This window comes from Haliotis rufescens, unplaced genomic scaffold (assembly GCF_023055435.1).
Source record: "Haliotis rufescens isolate VD_foot unplaced genomic scaffold, xgHalRufe1.0.p SCAF_37, whole genome shotgun sequence".
NCBI lineage: Eukaryota > Metazoa > Mollusca > Gastropoda > Lepetellida > Haliotidae > Haliotis > Haliotis rufescens.
In genome coordinates, this window is record NW_025964079.1 from 1,167,542 (window position 1) to 1,192,215 (window position 24,674).

The following is a 24,674-nucleotide window of genomic DNA, read 5'->3' on the forward strand; positions in this document are numbered from 1 at the left end:
ACAAAAGGCAAAGTGGCAACTGACCCGTGAAGATTCCGGGTTAGAATAGGTCTTCAGCAACCCATGCTTGCCGTAATAGGTGACTATGCTTGTCGTAAAAGGCGACTAACGGGATCGGGTGGTCAGGCTTGCTGACTTGGTTGATGCATGTCATCGATCCCAATTGCGTGGATCGATGCTCATGACATTAATCCCTGGATTGTCTAGTCCAGACTCGATTATTTACAGACCACCCGTGAAGATCCGGGGTAGAATAGGTTTTCAGCAACCCATGCTTGCCGTAAAAGGCGACTATGCGACTACGTGTCATGTACACATTTCTATACAAAATTACATGATAGTTTCTTAAAGAACTTCATCCGTCATTGGTCTTAAATTAAACAAAATTCAGATTTTGTTGGGTACAGGGTATTCATGGTCAAGTACCGTATTGATGGATGTTTCATACACTTTTCTGGATTTCGAGTTATTTTGCAATTCATCGTTCTCATTTGGAGTCAAACGGACTGTAGTAGCAAAGTGGCAACAAGTATCAAAGTAGCAACTACTAGCCAAGAAGCAACAAACGGCAAAGTAGCAACTAGTAGCAAAGTGGCAACTAGTAGCAAGTGGCAACTAGTAGCAAAGTGGCAACAAGTAGCAAAGTGGCAACTAGTATCTAGGAGGCAAAGTGGCAACTAGTTAGTAGCAAAGTTTCACTGAGTAGCAAAAAGGCAACTAGTAGCTAAGTAGCAACACTCAGCAAAGTAGCAACTAGTAGCTAAGTTGCACCTTGTGGCAAAGTGGCAACATGTAGAAAGTGGCAACTAGTAGCACGTGGCAACAAGCAGCAAAGTAGCAACTAGTAGCAAAGTGGCAACAAGCAGCAAAGTAGCAACTAGTATCTAAGAAGCAACAAGAAGCAAAGTGGCAACTGGTAGCAAAGTTTCACTTCGTAGCAAAGTGGCACCTAGTAGCATAGTTGCCACTTTGCTACTTGTTGCCACTTTGGTCCTTGTTGCAACTTTAATACTTGTTGCCACGTTACTACTAGTTGCCACTTTGCTACTATTTGCCACTTTGCTGCTTGTTGCCACTTTGCTACTAGTTGCCCCTTTTCTTCGAGTTGCTACTTTGCTACTAGTTGCCAACTGCTACTATGTGCAATTTTGCTACTTGTTGCCACGTTGCTACTAGTCGCCAATTGCTACTAGTTGCCACTTTGCTGCTCGTTGCTAATTTGCATCTAGTTGCCACTTTGCTGCTTGTTGCTACTTAGCTACTAGTTGCCACTTAGCTACTAGTTGCCACTTTGCTACTAGGTGCCACTTTGTTACTTTATGCTACTTTGCATCTAGTTGCCACTTGCTACTAGGTGCAACTTTGCTACTTGTTGCCACGCTGCTACTAGTTTCCACTTTGCTTCTTGTTGCTTCTTAGATACAAGTTGCTACTTGGTGCCACTTTGCTTCTAGTTGTCACTTTGCTACTAGGTGCCACTTGCTACTAGTTGCCACTTTGCTTCTTGCTGCTTCTTAGATACTAGTTGCTACTTTGCTACTAGTTTCCACTTTACTAGTTGCCACTTTGATACTAGGTGTCATTTTGATACTAGGTGCCACTTTGCTACTCAGTGAACTTTGCTACTAGTCGCCACTTTGCTTCTTGTTGCTTCTTAGATACTAGTTGATACTTTGCTGCTTGTTGCTACTTTAATTGCTACCTGTTGCTACATTGTTACTTGTTGCCATTTTGCTCCTTGTTGCTACTTTGTTACTTGTTGCCATTTTGCTACTAGTTGCCAGTTTGCTACTAGGTGCCACTTTGCTACTTGTTGCAACTTTGCTACTATATGCCACTTTGCATACAGCGTAAAATCATACTAACTCCCTCACTTACTCTAGGAACTGAAGTTATGTCTGCACGGAGCTGTATTTCTTGTGTAAAGTCGAAAAATGGACAACCAATTGACGCCGAACGTTCAGACGATAGCGAAAGCCATCATGTAGGACATGTTGACCACCACGCTGTGAAGTTATGTATTCAAGTCACTGAAGGTTCGCCACAGTGTTTTGAAAAAACAGGTTGTTGTTGCTCTAGGTGTTTAAGAGGTCGACTTCTGCCTTCGCAATTTCGGCTGATCTCTCCCTCTTTTGGACTCGTGTATGAGGAGGGTACAAATATCTATTGCGAGCCTGGTATTCGAAGAATTTTTGTTTTTGTATTGATATTATTTATATTTTCGTATATTGATATAACTTCATTTTTCTCTTTGGCTGCTCTGTTTATATACGTTCGAGTAGCTGTCCATCTCCCAGAAATAGAGTTAGTTTGGCCTTCGCTATTGCATCTCTTTGCTTTAGGAGATCAACGACAGACAGCGGATCTAACTGCAATTCTTGTTTAAACCGAGCCCGGGCTGGGGCGTGGTCTTCACATTCCAGTAACAAGAGTGAGCAATGGATTCAGCCTGATTGCAAGATGGGGAAACCTTGTCATAGTGCTTATTGTGACCGTGTCTGAGGCGTGAGATGGCAATTTCAACTTTCATTTCATTCGAGTATGAGTATGGCTTTTGGTGGATCTTGGGTTGAATTTTGTATAGCCATCTGCCGATCTTATATTTACGTGCGTCCCAAAGGGCTTGCCATCTTTGGGCTATGGGGGCTTTGATTTTGCTGTTTATCTCTATTTTACTAAAGGCTCATAGGCTGTATCTCCGCTTTGTCTAGAGCTAACTTCGCCAGAGTGTCTGCTTTTTCATTTCCTTGAATATCTATGTGAGAGGGGATCCAACACAGCTCCAACTGTTGCCCTTCGTCCGATAGGTTGTCTATCTTCGTATAGAATATTATTGACTGTGTTTGGCCTGGAGTTTAAGTTTCTGCCACTGATGGCCTGAAGTGCACTTGATAGGACGACTGTCTTTGTTTCCGGTATGAGTTCGAGTGCATGATGAAATGCCTCCAGTTCAGCATGGAATACTGACTGACCATCAGGCAGGCGAACCGAATGTGCTTGGGGTTTATAGCTGTGGATATGGATCAGTGTATATATGGGCCCAGCTGTCCAGGTAGTTTGAATTTTAATGATAGCTAAAAACAGGTCGATAGGCCCTTATTTTACACCCCTCTTTTGAGAGGTTTAAGTGAGAACTAAAAGGATTACATAAAAACATCATTTCCTGCAGATAAGCATCAAATGTTTTAGTAATCTGTTACTCAATTGTTCATCCTAAGAAGATAAGCCTTTAATCCGACTGTCCATATTGACCATATGCTTGAACAATCTGATAACGACAATGTTGGTCAGAAGTGGTTCTTTAATCTTTTATACAGTGAGCTGTTTGAATGTTTTGTTTGTTTGATTGTTGTTTAATATCGGCGATCTGTAAAATATCTAGTTTGGACCAAACAATCCAGTGATTGACAATAAGAGCATCGATCCACGCAATTGGCATACGATGACATGCATCAACCAAGTCAGTGAGCCTGACCACCCGATCCCGTTAGTCGCTTCTTACGGCAATCATGCGTTGCTGAAGACCTATTCAAGCCTGGATCTTCACGGGTCTGTTTCAGTGTTATGAATACAGTTTATACATAGTTTATTTGAGATTAATGAGATCACAAAACAATCCGTAATTGACAATGTGATCAGATGCAGTTCTTTAATCTTTTTTTACGGTGAAATAGGCTGCATAAGCAGCCATTTTCTGAAGTCTTATCTACTGTGAAATGTTTTCAAACAAATTAATCAATGTCTTTAATGACAGTCTACAAAGGGGTGTGCCTACTCGCCTACATAGAACCTGTAGGCACATTGAAGCGTAGGCGAATTAGCGTGTAGGCGATATGAGACTAACCCGTTTCTTGGACTTACTGGTTTCAGACCAATGAAGATTCCGGGGTAGAATAGGTCTTCAGCAACCGATGCTTGCCGTAAAAGGCCACTATGCTTGTCGTAAAAGGCGACTAACGGGATCGGGTGGTCAGGCTCGCTGGCTTGGTTGATGCATGTCATCGATCCCAATTGCGTGGATCGATGCTCATGATATTAATCACTGGATTGTCTGGTCCAGACTCGATTATTTACAGACCGCCGTCATATAGCTTGAATATTGCTGCGTGCGGCGTTAAACATCCAACCAACCAACCAACAACCAACTTGTTTCAGCTATCTATGTTTTCTCACAAACGTATTTCAGAATATTGAACATCGCTATTCATGACGAACATTCAGTTTTATGTAAAGTATCACAGATATGCATATGCAGAGGTAGAAGGATGGACAGTATTCTACATCAGTTGCCTAAAGTCCCTGATTCTAATTCCCAACTCAACAAAGCTGCCGTCACATTGATTTATCTGTGTCTCAGTGTTTGCACACCTTTCTCATTGATATAATGCAACATAATCGAACACATCGAACGGACACAATCTCACAGATCATTGATCACATTGGTAAATAACATCATAAAATCGAACCAGAATCTAAAAGGTTTACACAACATGTCCCGTTAGTTTATCACCATGTCAACATCTATACACAACAGTATGAATGCTGGTATATAACGTATTGTCTGGACCAAACTTAAATATTCACAGACCGCCGTCACATTGCTGGAATATTGGTGCAAACAACAAACAAACAAAATATTATAGGCTAATAAAAATAACTTTGAGTAACTCCATTTCAAAGATCGGCTAATCATTTAGTCAACTCACTGCTTTGTATGTCGCCTTTGCATATGCACCACTAAATATATTTTGTTCGTTTTTCGTATGTAAAGTACCAATCGTTCCATTGGGTTTCCTTACTTTTGATTCTACAGCTATAACCCTTTCAGGTGCCTATTTTCCAGTAACATTTCACCTCAGAAGGCCGACTTTCCCAGCAGTTACAGCTATACGTATACCATCAAGTCCGCGGATTCATTTGCCGTGTGTGTCCGCCTTTATATACGTGCTCTCTAGAACTGTTAAGGGTGTACTATTTCAATAAGGGTGTCAGTGTCTATATAAATGAGTGTTGAATTACTTTCTTCGAATAAAGAATTCTTCAGATAAGTAGCGACAGAGAGGCACAAAATATATTCGTGGTATAAGTGTCCAGTTATGTGAAGCTGCCATACAGGTAACCATGGCCGAGACCTCACAGTACCTTTCCCTCTTGGATATGGACCGCCTCCGTGGTCTAGTGGTAGAGCGTCCGCCCGGAGAGCGGAAGGTCCGGGGTTCGATCCCCGACCGCGTCATACCAAAAGACGTTTAAAGATGGTACTTGTTGTTACCCTGTCTGGCGTTCGGCATTAAGGGGCTAAAACAAGGACTGGTCGGCTCGGCTCGGCTCGGAGTCAGTATACTGTGTCTGAGTGGGGTATTCATGTTAAACTGCGGCATGGTATCTCAGTGTGCTAGCACTATAAATCGGCATCAGTCCGGACTAGTATAAGCAGCCACACAAACACACACACGTACATTTACATGCACGTCGCTATATAAGAGCAATAATCTTGGACGCGACGTTAAACCTAACCTCACCTCTCCTCACCTCACCTCACCTCTTGCATATGGTGGCCGAGAGGGGACATCGCTTTCTCGCTTCCTCGCTCTATCGCCTCCTCGCGGTAAAGCAATGTCCCCTTTCGACCTTTAATGAGGTCGCATGTGTTATCTGTTTCAGTTGGGAGGGAATGTTGAAATTTTCTCACTATTTACTTAAACAAGATATAACTGTACAGACGTGGGTGATCCACGGATTTTGGTGGAAAATGTAATTGAAGGGTCATGAAAATACGCTCTAAATTAATTAGATTAAAATTAAGTATAGACTATTCAAAAGAAGTTAATGAACACCCCATTCTTTCCTATGGCTATGGTTAATCAGTCATTGCTGATTATATTGATTTATGATCAACCTGTATTATGTCTCTTGTCTTGTGCAAATCCTCAAGTACATGTACTTACATATAGAAATTTAATAAACACTTGTGTGAGACAGTGAGTATGTTTTTACGCCGTTTTCAGCAGTATTCCAGCAATATCACGTCGGGGAACATCAGAAATTGGCTTCACACATTGTACCCATGCGGGGAGAAACCTGGGTGTTCGGCGAGACGAACGAACGCTTTAACCACTCGGTTACCTCACCGCTCAAACCGCTGTGACAATGGTGTAATCACAGTCGATATGTGTACTTGAGTCAACTACACATATGAAGAGACATCCTAATTAGTGAGGCGACACAGATAGTGAGTTAGTGAATTGTGTTTAACGCCGCTTTTAACAATATTCCAGTTATATCACGGCGTCTGGGAGGAAAGCCCGAAGTGATGCAGGTCTCAGACGTTTACCACTTCGGTGAAAGCCACGAGCACGGGCATGGTGCCTACAAACCTAGAAACACAATTGGGGCGAACCGGGATTCGAACCCACAATCAAAGGTTTCTGGCATGCCCAAGGGAAGCAACCCTGCACAGCGAATTGCGGCGCTTTAGACGACTGGGCCACCCGTGCCACCCACAGTTAACGTTGATAACAACATGAAGTGCATTAAATGATTATCTATAACATATGTTATATCAGCTGTCATTCTGATATTTTACGTACGTTTTAAGTATAGTTTTGTCAAATTGTGACTTGTGTTGTCTGTCTGTCTCCCTCTGTCAAGCGACCCGTGAAGATCCGGGGTAGACTAGGTGTTCAGCAACCCATGCTTGCCGTAAAAGGCGACTATGCTTGTCGTAAAAGGCGACTATGCTTGTCGTAAAAGGCGACTAACGGGATCGGGTGGTCAGGCTCGCTGACTTGGTTGATGCATGTCATCGATCCCCCCAAAAATCATGATCCCTATTTTTATGTTTATTTTTTATTTTTGGTTCAGTATATATCCATAATGTAAGAATACACAACGACATAAGTTTCCTCCAACGTGATTCATTGATGACCCCCGGGATCCTGTGCACCTGTAATGAACGCTTTCCTGTTGTCATGTATTGGTTTCCTTCGTGCCACACAGGTAATGATAGCCTTCAACTCCAAGGGCCCAGTCATGCTTGCCGTAAAAGGCGACTAACGGGATCGGGTGGTCAGGCTCGCTGACTTGGTTGATGCATGTCATCGATCCCGATTGCGTGGGTCGATGCTCATGATATTAATCACTGGATTGACTGGTCCAGACTCGATTATTTACAGACCGCCGTCATATAGCTGGAATATTGCTGAGTGTGGCGTTAAACAACAAACCAACCAACCAAATTATATGAAACACAGTAACCTCTTTCAGCAAGTGTATATTCCTGAAACTTCTCTTCGCCATCCTCTTGACACGCAGAGGGAGTGGACTGAACAGATGACGAAGTATCATATTTTAAAACTGGGGTAGATATTAAACATTAAAACCTTCACTCAAGATATAATAATGAGTGTTGATGGAACTGACAAATGGCAGCTATAATTCGTAACCTTTAGTGTTGATGTCATTTCATACGAGATTACATAGTTTCAATCGAAACTGAATATCGAATACGAAAACGTTATATGAAGCTACCTTGAAATTAAGAAGTGAAGAAACCCTTGGTCTTGAACATTCGTACAATGTATCCTAAGTAAACAGTAACATTTACAATTAAAAATAAATTACAGACATACATGGAATGCATTCTTTTCTTATTTCTGGCGCAGAGCTGTTTCCATGGTGCCTAATTAACGTAACTTGATAATAGAAGCAAGACGAGTGCAGATAAGGTATATTTGTGACCAAGTATGCTTCTGTTAAACGCAAACTTCGTAATATCACGTAATGTCACACCTAAGAGGTGTTTTCTCATGTCAGCATCCAGTCACATTCGTAGATCATTATTTGTGTATACAAACAAACCCCCCCCCCTAAGTAATTTAATCAGCTTCCTGATGAATTGGATTCCGCGTCGTGTGTTCTCTGTCCATCATGTTGTAACAAGATTATCCTTCTGTTGTTTGTTTGTTTGTTTGTTTGTTTGTTGTTCAATACCGCACTCAGCAATATTCCAGCTTTATGACGACGATCTGCAAGTAATTTTGTCTGGACCAGACAATTCAGTGATTGATACCATGAGCTTCGATCCACGCAATTGAGATACGATGAAATGCATCAATCAAGTCAGCGAGCCTGACCACCCGATCCCGTTACTCGCCTCTTACGACAAGCATATTCGCCTTTAGGGACAAGCATGGGCTGTTGAAGATTTATTCTAGCCCGGACCTTCACGTGTCCTGTTGTTATTAGTTAACCTAGTACTCATGTTAATCCCTCTCATGAATGATGTTTATTCTTACTGTTAATCCCACACTTCCCATACACAATTCTGTAGATGTTCATTATTCAGCCTTGTTCGACAAAAGTATAAGGATCTATACGGAAAAGTCGCTAGTAGAACATAATAGTGATATTGTTATCTATAAACCTGTGTCTACCTTTATAAACAAACCGACTAGTGGTTCTCTGGAAGAAACAAAATATCAACAAGCAGGGATCTTACGTTTATAAGAGAGGTGCCTACTAAAGCGCTTGGTTCCAAATTAAAGTAGGAGTTATCGACTCTACAGTGGGACTACATCAAATGTCAACACACAGTAGGTTTATTTCCATTCTACCAGTACAGCGCGACCCGTGAAGGTCCGGGATAGAATAGGTCTTCAGCAACCTATGCTTGTCGTAAAAGGCGACTGACGGGATCGGGTGGTCAGGCTCGCTGACTTGGTTGATGCATGTCATCGATCCCAATTGCGTGGATCGATGCCCAAGATGTCAATCACTGGATTGTCTTGTCCAGACTCGATTATTTTACAGACCGCCGTCATATAGCTGGAGTATTGCTGAGTGCGGCGTTAAACAACAAACAAAGATACCAGTACAGCGTTTTGAAAACGGTGCTTACACAGGGTACAAAGGTGCTATCTTAGAACATTCCAAAAAGGGGTCAAAGGTAGTGAGTAATAAGTACTGAAGTTCAACATTACATTACCCATAGTCTTGACTTGTTAAAAATAAATGTCCAAAAGACATAGGTTGTCAACAGGAAGTTGACTATAAACCCTCCAAACTTAGTCCAAAGAGTGAGTGAGTATGGTTTAACGCCGCTTGCAGCAATATTCCAGCAATATCATGGCGGGGGACACCAGGAATGGACTTCACACACTGTACCCATGTCGGGAATTGAACCCGGGTCTTCGGCATGACGAGCGAACGCTTTAACCACTAGGCTACCCGACCGCCCCTAGTCCAAAAATATATGTTTTAATTTCATCGCAACCTGTTGTACACTGTTTGCACTCACAAAGTCATTTCTTGGAAATCAGCGCAACAAGCCATTTCTTGGAAATCGAATATACCGTTTCCCACGTGACAGGTTGTAGAAATAGTTTTAAAAACCCAGTTAATAATACAAATTCAAAATAAATGCCTCTCCTACCCGAACAGGGTTGTGGAAGAACTTGACCAACGTCACGGTTACACACAACTGTTCACGGCTGCCAATGCTGTTTACACTCTCCATGCCTCTGAATAGTTACAGGAAGCAAGATGGCAACCCCGACATATGATGCAGTTCAACATTTACCTGTAGATGTTGGTGCAACGTGAGTGGAGTGGAGTGGAGTGGAGTGGAGTGGAGTGGAGTGGAGCGGAGTGGAGCGGAGCGGAGTGGAGTGGAGTTCTCAGGCTGTAGACGAGCCGGCATTCTGACACCACATATTTTGCATCAAAATGCATGTTTAATCAAACTTTTGGCCTCTCTCGGTGCAACAAACACGTCCGGGCTTTTGCATTAGACAGTCGTGGCCCTGGCACAGTGGTTCGTGTATGTTCTGCTTAATTGTGCGTGTTCTAGTGTGAATTTCATTAAGTTTGATAGTAAGTCCTACGTAGGAGATAGTAAGTCCTACTTAGGAGATACTTAGTCCTACGTAGGAGATAGTACGTCCTACTTACGAGATACATAGTCCTACGTAGGAGATAGTACGTCCTACTTACGAGATACATAGTCCTACGTAGGACAAAAATAATTTCACCGTGGCCCTACTACGCTTCCGTAGGGAGGAGAGTTTTCCGATGAACTTTTAAATCCCCCCCTCTCCCCCCCCCCCTGCCAAATCCCGACGTTAGTGGTTGACGGAGATGACAATAAATATAGATCACAAGGTTTTTTAAACGCTTTTAATAGACTTACACTTAGCCTATGAAAACATTTCTTAAAAATAAATGACATTGTTTTTGCCTCTACTGTTGTTTTCAGGTGGAATCAAAGTTAGTTTGATCTAGACATGCCTAGGCTTGATAGATAGCACTCAGGGCTACGGCTTTGAACGTCCAAATCGTCCCCCAAACACAACGTACCGTATTTCCTCTATTAGACCATCGACCGTCTATTAATTTCGTAAGATCTGTTTAACCCGCATGTATTAGAGATCTTTGTGCCGTTGTACAAAGCGATCTTAGCACTTAGGTGAGCGTAACGCCCATACCTTAACATAGACTTACGGCAGTCGTAGCGCTAAGATTGTTTTATACAACGGCACCCAGGCTTGTATAAGAGACCCAGCTTCTGACAAAGGAAATATCGACCCCCCCACACACACACACTCTTATTGGTGATCGACAGCCATCTCTTTATGGCTCGATATATTACCTATCGATGTATTCATACGTACTTAATAATTATATTTTAAAGGAGTTTTCTGTTGCAAAAAGGAAACCTATTTTTAAACAATCAGAATCAAGCATTCTTCAATGTCATTATGGAATATGAATGAGATATAAATCGATCATTTGATATTCGATATCGGTAAGTAGGACTAATCAATGAATGGTTGGTGATGCTGAATCCGTAACTAATAATCATTTAATAAGCTGCCGGCATTTCCCACAATCCAATCTGCTATTGATAATCTATTGTGAAACATGTACATTTCAAAGCCTATACGTTCAGTACAAATGCATCATACGTTATATATATTTTGTGTTTGCAGTGGATGTATACTAACAATATATCCTATGCACCTGTTTACACACTTAAAGTATGTTTCATGTTCGATGATATTATTGTTTTGCCACGAATCCTATTGCCTATAAATATCCAAACCAACGGCATTCAGTTCAGACGCAGGGAGTCATTTAGAACAATCTGGTTCTGATAGACTCAGTAGATATTTAGGATGAAGTATAGGATGATACCAGTGATTCAAAGAATGACACATTGCCTTCTTCCTTGTTTGGCTCTTATTTTCACCATTTTGCTTCACGTAACACTAGCTTCGGAAAGCACCTTTAACTTCGTCCACTCTGACCATCTGAACGGCCAGTTGTGTACTACAAAATCTAGGGGTCAAGCCGTGGTTATTAGCAAACTGGACTGTGCCCAAACGTGTTCCACAGATCTGTTGTGTATCTCGTTTATCTACGATGACGTCAACAGATTATGCCACATGTACGACAAAGTTCTTAATTGTGCCTTCGACTGTGTAAATCCTGCAAACCAGACCTACATTTACTACATCAAGTTGGGTAAGTCCTAACTTTATCATTTTTAGTAGAATGTCCTTATACGACGTTTTGAAATGTTTATTTGTTATTACCATGATGGTATTTTAACATGGTCCTACCACAAAGGCATATTAACTGTCATTTGTTGCGCTCGTGGCGATGGTAACAAAATGGGAACAATCTAAACCAAAGCGACCTGTACCTCAAAAGTTGATGAGGCGATTTTACTGGTCTTCGTTAAATTTCCTCAGTATACTCCAGTTTGAAAAATGTGGGCGTCTATTTGTCCGTCCGTCTTACCTCCGTCCGTTTTCCGTAACCGGAGCAGAACCGTTGAATATTTCTTGCTAAAACTTGCTAGACAGACACCAGACAGACAGACTTGAAAGGTCTCGTGGCCAAGAGTACAATTACTTTTCATTTAACATGAGTACGATAGTGGCATATGGATTTATTACGTAATATCTAAATACAAAAGTATATATTAAAAACAAATTATACTTTAATAAAGATTAACACATCGGCTGAACGGGAAAATGGCAATTTTGTCTTTAGATAAAGAGCAAAACCTCTTATAACATTAACATTATTTTGGGTTATCAAGAAGGCAATGATGAAAATAACGCGGAATTAAACTTTTCTGCTTTTCTCGTAATATGGGCAACTGGTATAAAATTATATTCATCATCTAATTCTAAAAAATCACAATTTCTTTATCTTTATCTTTATACTTTTTTATGTTTTCATGACGACAAGTTGGACTTATACTGCAAATGAGGGTAGTGCTCGTTTCCGGAGCAGAACTCATATTTATTATGGAACTTGCTTTATTGATCAGTCTAGTGGTGAACTGGTGCCTTTTGAAGATTTGGCACATTTACATTTTTTACCACCACCCACCCACCCCCGTTTTAAAAAAACGGTGCAATATTCGGGTCCATTACCGGAATTCATTATAAAAGGCCTTCAATTTGGAACGGTATTTTCTTTCTTTTAGAGATTGAAACTTGTTTCATTATAAATTATATACTAGTTTATTGGGGCGGTCGGGTAGCCTTGTGGTTAAAGCGTTCGCTCGTCACGCCGAAGACCCGGGTTCGATTCCCGACATGGGTACAATGTGTGAAGCCCATTTCTGGTGTCCCCCGCCGTGATATTGCTGGAATATCGCTAACAGCGGCGTAAAACCATACTCACTCACTCATTCACTCACTCACTTACTAGTTTTTTGTAACTGGTGCCGCGAACCGCACTACAAATAGCTCTTAGAGCGTCCAAATGTAGGTTTTCTGTTAACCGGATAGTGGTGAACAAAGTTTGCCCATTAAATGTTTTGACATCGTGTTTTTGAAAATCCATATGGTATTAATTTCATTTGTCTGAAATACTTTACCGGACACCACACTATCTCTCTCTTTCTATTGAGAATACTGAATCCAGTACGAAGGGACGAAGTATGAATGGACGGGCCTGTTGTCATTCAGACCACGACTAGGTTTCCCTTAGAACAATGAATGACATAACAATTCTGAATCAGGTACAAAATCGACATTTGTGTTTTAAAAAGTCGTTTCTGAACACTGGCATTTTAGATAGAAAAGACATTAGGAGCTGGGTAATGTTTGAAGGTTTTCATCAGAAACAAATAAAATATTCCCAAAAGCTTTATATATTGGTAAAGTAAATTATGTTTGCAACAAACACGCTTATAACGAACGGGCGGATATAACGAAGTGATTATTGGCCCCGGTCATTTGCTATATATTTCATCATATAAAATTTATGGATATTATGAGCACGCTTATTACGAAATAATAAATATAGCGAACTCACTTTTTGGTCCGGTGTGTACTATGTTAACGACAGTGTTTATGTTTTAATCTCTGAATTGCTCACGTGTCACCAATCAGCCTATCAAAACATCCGGCTGTTCAAACCGTCCTTACAAAATGAAGGCATGTGATTAACTGGATTAAGAAAGGACACTTTGTCTTCAGTTTACACCCTCAGTTTTAATACAACAGTGATTAGGCTATAGCCTTTGAAATGGATGTATGTTGTCTATACAATGCGACAAGAGTGAGGAAATTCAGATTTTTTATAAAATCACGATGACAGACACAGTCGAAATGCTCAGCTCATAGCGAACTACGGTTTGTAACGAACACAAAGTAGTCACAAGAGTCGTATGACGCTCTAATATTGGAGTACTTCGATTTTCTGGACAGTGCGAGCTGTGTGCAGTGTTTTACACCTTTTGAAGATTTTGTAGCGACGATTTACACAAGCCCCATAGTAGAAATAATCAAATCTAGAAAGCACCAGTGTCAGATTTATTTTTGTTGTTGTTGTTGTTTAACGCCGCACTCAGCAACATTCGAGCTATATGACGGCGGTCTGAAGCAGACAATTCAGTGATTGACATCATGAGCATCGATCCACTCAATTGGGATACGATGACAGGCACTCTGACCACCCATTAGTCGCCGCTTACGGCAAGCATGGGTTGCTAGTGCCGGAACCAGAGTCTGTGTTGTACTAGCAGTCATGAGATGACAGATATGCCAAATATATCGGAGATGATAGTAGCCTGACACAATTGCGCTCAACTGGAAAAAGCAAAACAATGGAATTTGGCCAGGAAGGTTGGCTGCCGGTATAATCGATCATCTGATATTGTTTAATAATGGTAAAAAATCCAATTCCCCTCCACTGATTTGACCATCTGTGCTGGTAATAAAAGAGAGCAGTTAACCGCCTCAACTGTTTCACGGTTAGATCGATGCATAACGATTCAGTGTGACCAAAGGCTGTCCACAAGACTGTATGACAAGAGGCCTAGGGGTAAGAGCTGTCCATGCCCAACCGGAAGTTGGTAAGCAGGAACTACCATATGCATTTTCTCTCTGTACAGCATAAAAACATGACTTGGGCAAGTTTTTAGCCCTTTTAATAGATATTATGAACTAAACTTATATCATGCACCGAATGGCTTCCGGGTCATAATCGTTATGGCATTTACATAAGCCACTCAATAAGAAGTTCAATATCTCTATCTGTCCTTGTGATGTCATCTGGTGCGGGTCAAGCACTAGGTGCTATTCAGCCTGGAAACGACATTATTAATTCATTCTAGCGTACTTTGGTGTCTATTTTATCTTTAAAGGGCTATTCTAGGAACTGTATCATTGTATAATCTTTTTATCCATCACGGTCCTATTCTACATTATAGCGTGTACAGTGTGAAAGAGTCAATGTCCAATATACAAAAATGTACTTTACACAAAAGCATTGGTTTGTAAGTATGTTTTTGACAGTGGGTATATCGATTGACGCCATCAAAATATCAAACATATATGATAAATGGTAGTAGCGGCAACAAATTATCACCAAATGATACTCATCTTCTTCTTGTCCCTGGTTGCAAACCAAACGCAACCTTTGATGTTTTAGCTCTTTTCTTTATCCCCCAGTCTCAATACGAAACTGGTGGGAACAACATCTCAACTTAGCAAGTGCAGTCCTATTTAATATATTTATTTCATTTAAACGTGATACTATGCCAAAATTCATTTTGATTCCACCATACAGGCGAGTGAGTGAGTTAAATTTAACGTCGCAACGGCATTATTTAAGCCATATAGCGACGAGACCAAGTTAATATGTTTACAATTGAGTCATTTATGCAAAGTTTATATTTAAAAACAATTTATGAAATATATTTGAGCATATACAATATCATGTATACAGATTTAAAACACGGGCTATAGACCACCAGTAACCAAAGCTAGGCCACCTTGCTGGGCATCATGGGAACTTCAGTACCTCGGCTTCCTGCATGATACCCCAGCAGGATTTACGTCATCACTTTAGCTAAAGGTGGTTGTGCATAATACTAGCCAATATTAGGTGAGGTGAGGTGAAATGGGGTTTAACGTCGCGTCCAAGATTATTGCACTTATATAGCGACGTGCATGCACGTGTGTGTGTGTGTGTGTGTGTGGCTGCTTGTACTAGTCCGGACTGATGCCGATTTATAGTGCTAGCTCACTGAGATACCATGCCGCAGTTTAACATGAATACCTCACTCAGACACAGTATACTGACTCCGAGCCGACCAGTCCTTGTTTTAGCCACTTAATGCCGAGCGCCAGACAGGGTAACAACAAGTACCATCTTTTAACGTCTTTTTGTATGACGCGGTCGGGGATCGAACCCCGGACCTTCCGCTCTCCGGGCAGACGCTCTACCACTAGACCACGGAGGCGGTCACTAGCCAAACATTAAAACAATACTCAGCCATGAGTTGCCTTAAAAACACTGGTCGATGATAGTTACATCGATTAGGATAGGATTACGTGTCACACGGGGACAATCATTCTACGCTACGTTAACTTCCTGGACAGAGCCTTCAATAATGCCAGCTGATAATATCATCACACCAAATTTAAAAACAAGCATTTAACCTTTCACATACATTAAAAAATTATCACACGGACAAATTACTTTCAAATAGCCGATAATGGGATGCCCGCTGACACGGGAAAAGAGATCTTTCAGATAAAACAAACTATAGTCAACAACAAAAATGTCCGTGACACCAATATTTTAGTGTATTTTTCAAAGAAGTAAAGTTTGGTTTTCAATATTGTAGTACATGTATCGAACCAAGTCACAAAAACGCAAATACAACAGAAAAGCATGCATTCCATGCAAAAGTTGACCGTTATGCAAGCCCCATGCATTTCACTACCCAAAAATGGGTATAAAACATGTGCGTTAACGGGATTCCATATGCATTGTTAAGCATCGTGCTGACAACAACCACCCAGAAAAACAACCAAATAAAGCAATTATTCAACGTTACGAAATGCCACGCCTGTCCGAAAATGAGCGTCTGCGAGCCATTGGTATGCTTGAAGCAGGACCGAGTCAACGTGATTTTGCAAGATAATTCAACGTCCACAGAAACACCATTTGGTGTTTATGGCAACGTTGGCAACAGACGAATGCAGTCAGAGACCATCCTCGGAGTGGCAGGCCACGCGTAACGAATAATCGACAAGACAACTGGATTCGAACAACACACCTACGAAATCGATTCCAGCCAGCAACAGTGACTGCAAGAAGCATCCCTGGCCTTCGACGAATATCTTCACAAACCGTACGTCGTCGCATCAGATGTGCAGGGATTGTCGACAGAAGACCCACAAGACGTCCCATTTTGACAGGAAACCACCGTCAAGCACGTCTACAGTGGTGCAGACAGCGTCTACGGCCATGCAGTGAGGACAGGTTCTATTCACTGACGAGTCTCGTTTTCGCCTCAGCCACAGCGATGGACGGATTCGAGTGTACCGACGTCAAGGTGAACGTTACGTCAATCAATCGGGGGTGGCAGCGTTATGGTATGGGGTGGAATTACAGCAAGACAGAGGACCCGTTTGATAGTGGTAGAGGGAAATCTCAATGGACAGCGCTACCGCGACGAGATCATCGGCCCTGTTGTTCTACCGTTTTTGCGTCGTCATGGCCCAGGCATTACCTTTCAACATGACAACGCCCGGCCTCATATTGCTCGACTTGTTCAGGATTTTCTTCTACAAAACAACGTGAATGTCATCCCCGGACCGGCTCGCTCCCCTTATCTCTCACCAATCGAGCACATGTGGGATGAGATGGATCGGCGCCTTCGACGTCAACCACGTGTTCCACAGACACTCCAGGAACTTCGAAACATGCTCCAGCAGATATGGACAGATATCCCTCAGGACTTTGTGCGACGCCTGGTCCATTCCATGAGACGAAGATGTGTTGCTTGCATCGCAACCAGAGGTGGACACACACGCTATTGATTTGTAAATTGACATTTTGGCATGTTCATGTTGGTTTTTTTAAATCACGCATTTCCTGAAGTCAGTATGGAACATTAAACCATTTGAAAACTACACGAGTCTCTTATCTGTTGTAAACCGAAATTGTTTCAGAATTGGTAAAAAACATAACTTTGCATTAAATCTTATTCAATGTCACAGGATCTTTTGTTGTTCAGTATATGTGGTCTTACACACCCTACCAGAGGGACAATATATTTACGCTACTTCCGCAGCCTTTGAAGGTCATGCCACTAACCATCTCAGTTAATAATTCTAATCTACCAATTCGAAACACCGTTTACATTTATAAATTAATGTTATTTCTTTAAAATAACTATCTTAATGCATATTGGTTGTGACCAAAAGATCCTTAACAAAATTTGAAATATTTACCCCTTGCAATGGGGAAATTCAGTAGCGCAAAAGGCGCAAGGACTGTGATTCTCTCACTGAAGATTCCTGGGTAGAATAGGTCTTCAGGAACCCATACTTGCCGTAAAAGGCGACTATGCTTGTAAAAGGCGACTAACGGGATCTGGTGGTCAGGATCGCTGACTTCGTTGATACATGTCATTGATCCCAATTGCGTGGATCGATGCTCATGATGTGAATCACTTGATCTTCTGGTCCAGACTCGATTAGTTTACAGACCGCGGTCATATAGCTGGATAATTGCTGAGTGCGGCGTTAAACAACAAACAAACAAACTCTCACTACAACGGATGCACATCGGATAATCCCCAGCCTTCAATAGATATTCGTGTGTGGCCAAAACGACATCATAATCTACATCGTTGTAAAATGACTTCTTCAAATCTGGCCTGAAAAACCCCAGTAGGTATAACGTACAGTTGGTTTGATGTCATGAGGTTTATTTATACCTCCTGGGTGTCCAACTTCTTTTGAATTAGGTATCTTGTAATCGCCATGGGGTTATACGAAGTGGAGTCAATAGTTTGTTGAGGGCTGCCTTTGCTGCAGCATCAGTCATTATGCTATCAACGATTCCTATATGACTAGGTTACCAACAAAAGGCTATGATTTTATTACATTGTTAGAAATATAATATGTTCAAGTGTCTCATTCGGAAGCAGTGTTAATAATAGTAAACGTGTTCAAGTATATCAGACATGATATATTCATGGGATAAAGCTAATGAATACTGGAGTACTGTTGTGTCTCATTAGGCAACAAGCACTTACTCTTTGTGCAGGTGGTGTGAGTGGCGGGTTCTGTCGGTAGAGCAGGACATGCTTAACGTTCTCGCGAACACGGTGTCTCACTGATTTTCAAGCATATACTTTTCACTGCTATTCTGCCATTGACGCATTGACAAGAATATTCTCTGGCGTGAATTTTTTTTATAATTAGTAATTGTGACTTGTTCAACAATCTCAAAATTATGTATTCATGGGATAAAGCTTAATTTATACATGGACTTCAGACATGATGTCATTTGCGATGTTAGACAATAATATGTTACCCCTGATGTTAACTCATCTTTTCCATAAATGTTCACATCATGTTTAGTGGTGAGCACGCCTTTCTATCCTTTCCGTTATAACATTCGACCCGTGGTCTTCAGCAACCCATGCTAGCCGTAAAAGGTGACTATGCTTGTCGTAAAAGGCGACTAACGGGATCGATTGGTCAGGCTCGCTGACTTGGTTGATGCATGACATCGGTCTCAATTGCGTGGATCGATACTCATGTTGTCAATCACTGGATTGTCTGGTCCAGACTCTATTATTTACAGACCGCCGTCATATAGCTGGAATATTCCTGAGTGCGGCGTTAAACAACCAACAAACCAACCAACCAACGTTATAACATTCAGCTTGCATACATTTCATGATTACGTTCAGCTGATTGTTTCCAATCATATGTTTGTCATCTTGCGATCATCGTTATTATTATATTCTTTCAGTCATACACACATACGTTGGGTGTTACAACGACAACCGGCGCCGTGTCCTTCCATACCGCAAGTTGTTGGACAACATCTGCCTGACAATTAATACTTGCAAGCTGCATTGTCACCGATTCAACTACACTTTCTTCGGAATTGAGGTAGATAACGATATTATTTAATATGTTATTTGCCCAAAAAGTCAACGATGTACGTATAATTAATCAAATCGCGATCCAAATGCAACAGAAAGACACAGCATTGTTAAAATTTCAAAGCGGTTACAAAGGCAATTATCTCTTACTGATTTTCAAATCAAGCTAGGTTTCTTCCCTGTATGCAATACTTGGCCAATGACGAACAAATTAGTACCTATCAAGATATTTCGAACAGCGTGTGACAACTGTTAATATTTCATAGTTGAAAGTTAGTCAGGTTTAGAACTTTTTGACCAGGCCTCGTATGAAGCATTCGCCCAATATAAAGTGGTAATAAAAAGTAGCTATTAATAAAGATGCACATGATATAAAGGGATGAATTTTGATATATTCAGTTGTAACGATATCCATACTATCGATGCACATACATAATTGACATAATCCTCATCCCTACACTATCCCAGTATGTATTTGGTTAGAATGAGGAAACTAGATTGAGCGTGTGTTCAGTTGTGGTGACTTCGTAGATTTCTTGTCATTGTACAAACAAAGAGACCACAATATTAGCCCGTTACACCTGACAGTGCCTCAGCCCAGCACATAAGACAAGTTCACCAGACCAATACCCCACACTAATACATGAGACCGGTTCACCAGACCAATACCCCACACTAATACATGAGACCGGTTCACCGGACCAATACCCCACACTAATACATGAGACCAGTACATCAGACCAATACCCCACACTAATACATGAGACCAGTACACCAGAACAGTACCCCACACTAATACATGAGACCGGTTCACCAGACCAATACCCCACACTAATACATGAGACCGGTTCACCAGACCAATACCCCACACTAATACATGAGACTGGTTCACCAGACCAATACCCCACACTAATACATAAGACCGGTTCACCAGACCAATACCCCACACTAATACATGAGACCGGTTCACCAGACCAATACCCCACACTAATACATGAGACCGGTTCAACAGACCAATACCCCACACTAATACATGAGACCGGTTCACCAGACCAATACCCCACACTAATACATGAGACCGGTTCACCAGACCAATACCCCACACTAATACATGAGACCGGTTCACCAGACCAATACCCCACACTAATACATGAGACCGGTTCACCAGACCAATAGCCCACACTAATACATGAGACTGGTTCACCAGACCAATACCCCACACTAATACATGAGACCGGTTCACCAGACCAATACCCCACACTAATACATGAGACCGGTTCACCAGACCAATAGCCCACACTAATACATGAGACTGGTTCACCAGAACAGTACCCCACACTAATACATGAGACCGGTTCACCAGACCAATACCCCACAATAATACATGAGACCGGTTCACCAGACCAATACCCCACACTAATACATGAGACCGGTTCACCAGACCAATAGCCCACACTAATACATGAGACCGGTACACCAGAACAGTACCCCACACTAATACATGAGACCGGTTCACCAGACCAATACCCCACAATAATACATGAGACCGGTTCACCAGACCAATAGCCCACACTAATACATGAGACCGGTTCACCAGACCAATAGCCCACACTTATACATGAGACCAGTACACCAGAACAGTACCCCACACAAATACATGAGACCAGTACGCCAGACCAATACCCCACACTAATACATGAGACCGGTTCACCAGACCAATACCCCACACTAATACATGAGACCCGTTCACCAGACCAATACCCCACACTAAAACATGAGATCAGTACTCCAGACCAATACGCCACACTAATAGATGAGACCAGTACTCCAGACCAATACGCCACACTAATACATGAGACCGGTTCACCAGACCAATACCCCACACTTATACATGAGACCGGTTCACCAGACCAATACCCCACACTAATACATGAGACCGGTTCACCAGACCAATACCCCACACTAATACATGAGACTGGTTCACCAGACCAATACACCACACTAATACATGAGACCGGTTCACCAGACCAATACCCCACACTAATACATGAGACCGGTTCACCAGACCAATACCCCACACTAATACATGAGACCGGTTCACCAGACCAATACCCCACACTAATACATGACACCAGTATACCAGAACAGTACCCCACACTAATACATGAGACCGGTTCACCAGACCAATACCCCACACTAATACATGAGACCGGTTCACCAGACCAATACCCCACACTAATACATGAGACTGGTTCACCAGACCAATACCCCACATTAATACATGAGACCGGTTCACCAGACCAATACCCCACACTAATACATGAGACCGGTTCACCAGACCAATAGCCCACACTAATACATGAGACTGGTTCACCAGACCAATACCCCACACTAATACATGAGACTGGTTCACCAGACCAATACCCCACACTAATACATGAGACCGGTTCACCAGACCAATACCCCACAATAATACATGAGACCGGTTCACCAGACCAATACCCCACACTAATACATGAGACCGGTTCACCAGACCAATACCCCACACTAATACATGAGACCGGTTCACCAGACCAATACCCAACACTAATACACGAGACCAGTACACCAGACCAATACCCCACACTAATATATGAGACCGGTTCACCAGACCAATAGCCCACACTAATACATGAGACTGGTTCACCAGACCAATACCCCACACTAATATATGAGACCGGTTCACCAGACCAATACCCCACACTAATACATGAGACCGGTTCACCAGACCAATACCCCACACTAATACATGAGACCGGTTCACCAGACCAATACCCCACAATAATACATGAGACCGGTTCGCCAGACCAATACCCCACACTAATACATGAGACCGGTTCACCAGACCAATACCCCACACTAATACATGAGACTGGTTCACCAGACCAATACCCCACACTTATACATGAGACCGGTTCACCAGACCAATACCCCACACTCATACATGAGACCAGTACACCAGACCAATAGCCCACACTAATACATGAGACCGGTTCACCAGACCAATACCCCACACTAATACATGAGACCGGTTCACCAGACCAATACCCCACACTAATACATGAGACCGGTTCACCAGACCAATACCCCACACTAATACATGAGACCGGTTCACCAGACCAATACCCCACACTAATACATGAGACCGGTTCACCAGACCAATACCCCACACTAATACATGAGACTGGTTCACCAGACCAATACCCCACACTAATACATGAGACCGGTACACCAGACCAATACGCCACACTAATACACGAGACCAGTACACCAGACCAATACGCCACACTAATACACGAGACCAGTACATCAGACCAATACCCCACAATATACATGAGACCAATACACCAGACCAATACCCAATACTAATACACGAGTCCAGTACACCAGACCAATACCCCACACTAATACATGAGACCAGAACACCAGACCAATACCCCACACTAATACATGAGACCAATACACCAGACCAATACCCCACACTAATACATTAGACCAGTACACCAGAACCGTACCTCAGAACATGTCAGCTAGTAAGCACCATACTCAAATTTCTGCTGCCATATATTTCATTCTCCAATTGTGACAAGCAACACATTTCCAGTGTGTTTATTCTCTTCTCAAGATTAAAGGTTTAGATAGATGCACCTGGTTATAGAGTGTTTAGTGTCGATTTTCCAAATAAACAGAAAATAGTTTTTGAGATGCTATTTCTGATTGCAGGGGGGAAGAGAATGCTACTGTGGCAATGTCATCAAAGACGGGTATACTATCAAACCTGAAACTCAATGCAACTCACCACTTAGGGGTGACCCAAGCACGATGGGCGGAGGACACTGGAGGATTTCAATCTTTAAAATAATTGTCTAATGCACAACCGTCGTTTTGATCGGTCACTAATTCCGTGATGTTTTGTTTGTTTGTTTGTTGTTTAAAGCCGCACGCAGCAATATTCCAGCTATATGCCGGTGGTCTATAAATAATCGAGTCTGGACCAGACAATCCAGTGATTCACATCATGAGCATCGATCCAAGCAATTGGGACCGATGACATGCATCAACAAAGTCAGCGAGCCTGACCATCCGATCCCGTTAGTCGCCTTTTACGACAAGCATGGTCACCTTTTACGGCAAGCATGAGTTGCTGAAGACCTATTCTACACCGGAGACTTCACGGGTCATTTCCGTGATGTGCTGTATGTAGACACTCAACACTAAAATAATCTTTGTTGTCTGATATTGCTCATGTCCCTACGCATTCACTGGTATCTATCATCAATTTAGATTTCTGAATAAAATGTGTGACCTTCTCCAAACTCCCTGTTTCATTGAAATCATATTCGACGTAAGCAATTGGAACACAGTTTATTTCTGACTTAGTTTACATTCATGCATATGTCAGAATAATGTTGGTTTTATGAATTGAAGCGACCAAAACCCTTTCCATAATCATATTTCGCAAGCTTTTCATGTAGGGCAACCAGACTTTTGATGGCAGCTGGCCAGGACAGAATGGGTTTATTCCATTCGGTTTCTCTTTTCATTTTGTACATTCTATCAATGACAACTTCACGAACCCACTCTGAATGACATTCAACAGGTTACTCTTTTCTTATGGCCTACTATTTTTGGTATGTTTTGTTTGTTTGTTTGTTGTTTAACGCCGCACTCAACACTATTCCAGCTATATGACGGCGTTCTGTAAATAACCAGACAATCCAGAGATTAATAACATGAGCATCGATCTACGAGACCGATGACATGCTTCAACCAAGTCAGCGAGCCTGACCACCCGATCCCGTTAGTCGCCTTTTACGACAAGCAAGCATGGGTTGCTGAAGATCTATTCTACCCCACTAATGGCATGTACATCAATAGCAACCATTATCATTTTAAAGTTGTGATCCTAAATTGATAGGGGGCTGCTCGCGAAAATTTTGGTCCATATTTGAGTAACTGACGAAGGTTGTCATTGTCAACACTTCAGAAGTCACCTGTGATCGCATTACCAACAGGTTGGTAGCAGTATGGTGAGTTCTTGGCAGCCACAATTAGTAAAATTTACATCATGAGCTGCCAAGTCCACGTTCTGGAACACGTTCCTGCAACTGAACAAATAGGAAGATGTCAAGCGCTGGTCGGAGTTCGGGACATAACACCAAGGGAGGTAACTATGAGTTATAGACCACTTACT

At 42.0% G+C, this 24,674-nt stretch overlaps 1 protein-coding gene across 1 annotated transcript; it reads left to right on the forward strand.

The window, feature by feature from the left end:
* The first annotated feature begins 11,191 nt into the window (after positions 1-11,191).
* On the forward strand, positions 11,192-23,448 carry LOC124140458 (xylosyltransferase sqv-6-like). The gene is made up of 3 exons (XM_046508015.2): positions 11,192-11,523; positions 19,306-19,448; positions 23,204-23,448. The coding sequence occupies exons 1-3, from the start codon at positions 11,208-11,210 to the stop codon at positions 23,348-23,350; spliced, it is 606 nt and encodes a 201-aa protein (XP_046363971.2). The 5' UTR covers positions 11,192-11,207; the 3' UTR covers positions 23,351-23,448.
* The last annotated feature ends 1,226 nt before the right edge of the window (positions 23,449-24,674 follow it).

What these genes read in the sequence shown, in the direction of transcription:
- LOC124140458 (XM_046508015.2), top strand. Translation starts at nt 11,208, where the DNA reads ATGACACATTGCCTTCTTCCTTGTTTGGCTCTTATTTTCACCATTTTG. An exon ending in CATTTACTACATCAAGTTGG is followed by an intron (nt 11,524 to 19,305) that starts GTAAGTCCTAAC and finishes ATATTCTTTCAG; the next exon opens with TCATACACACATACGTTGGG. An exon ending in ACACTTTCTTCGGAATTGAG is followed by an intron (nt 19,449 to 23,203) that starts GTAGATAACGAT and finishes TTCTGATTGCAG; the next exon opens with GGGGGAAGAGAATGCTACTG.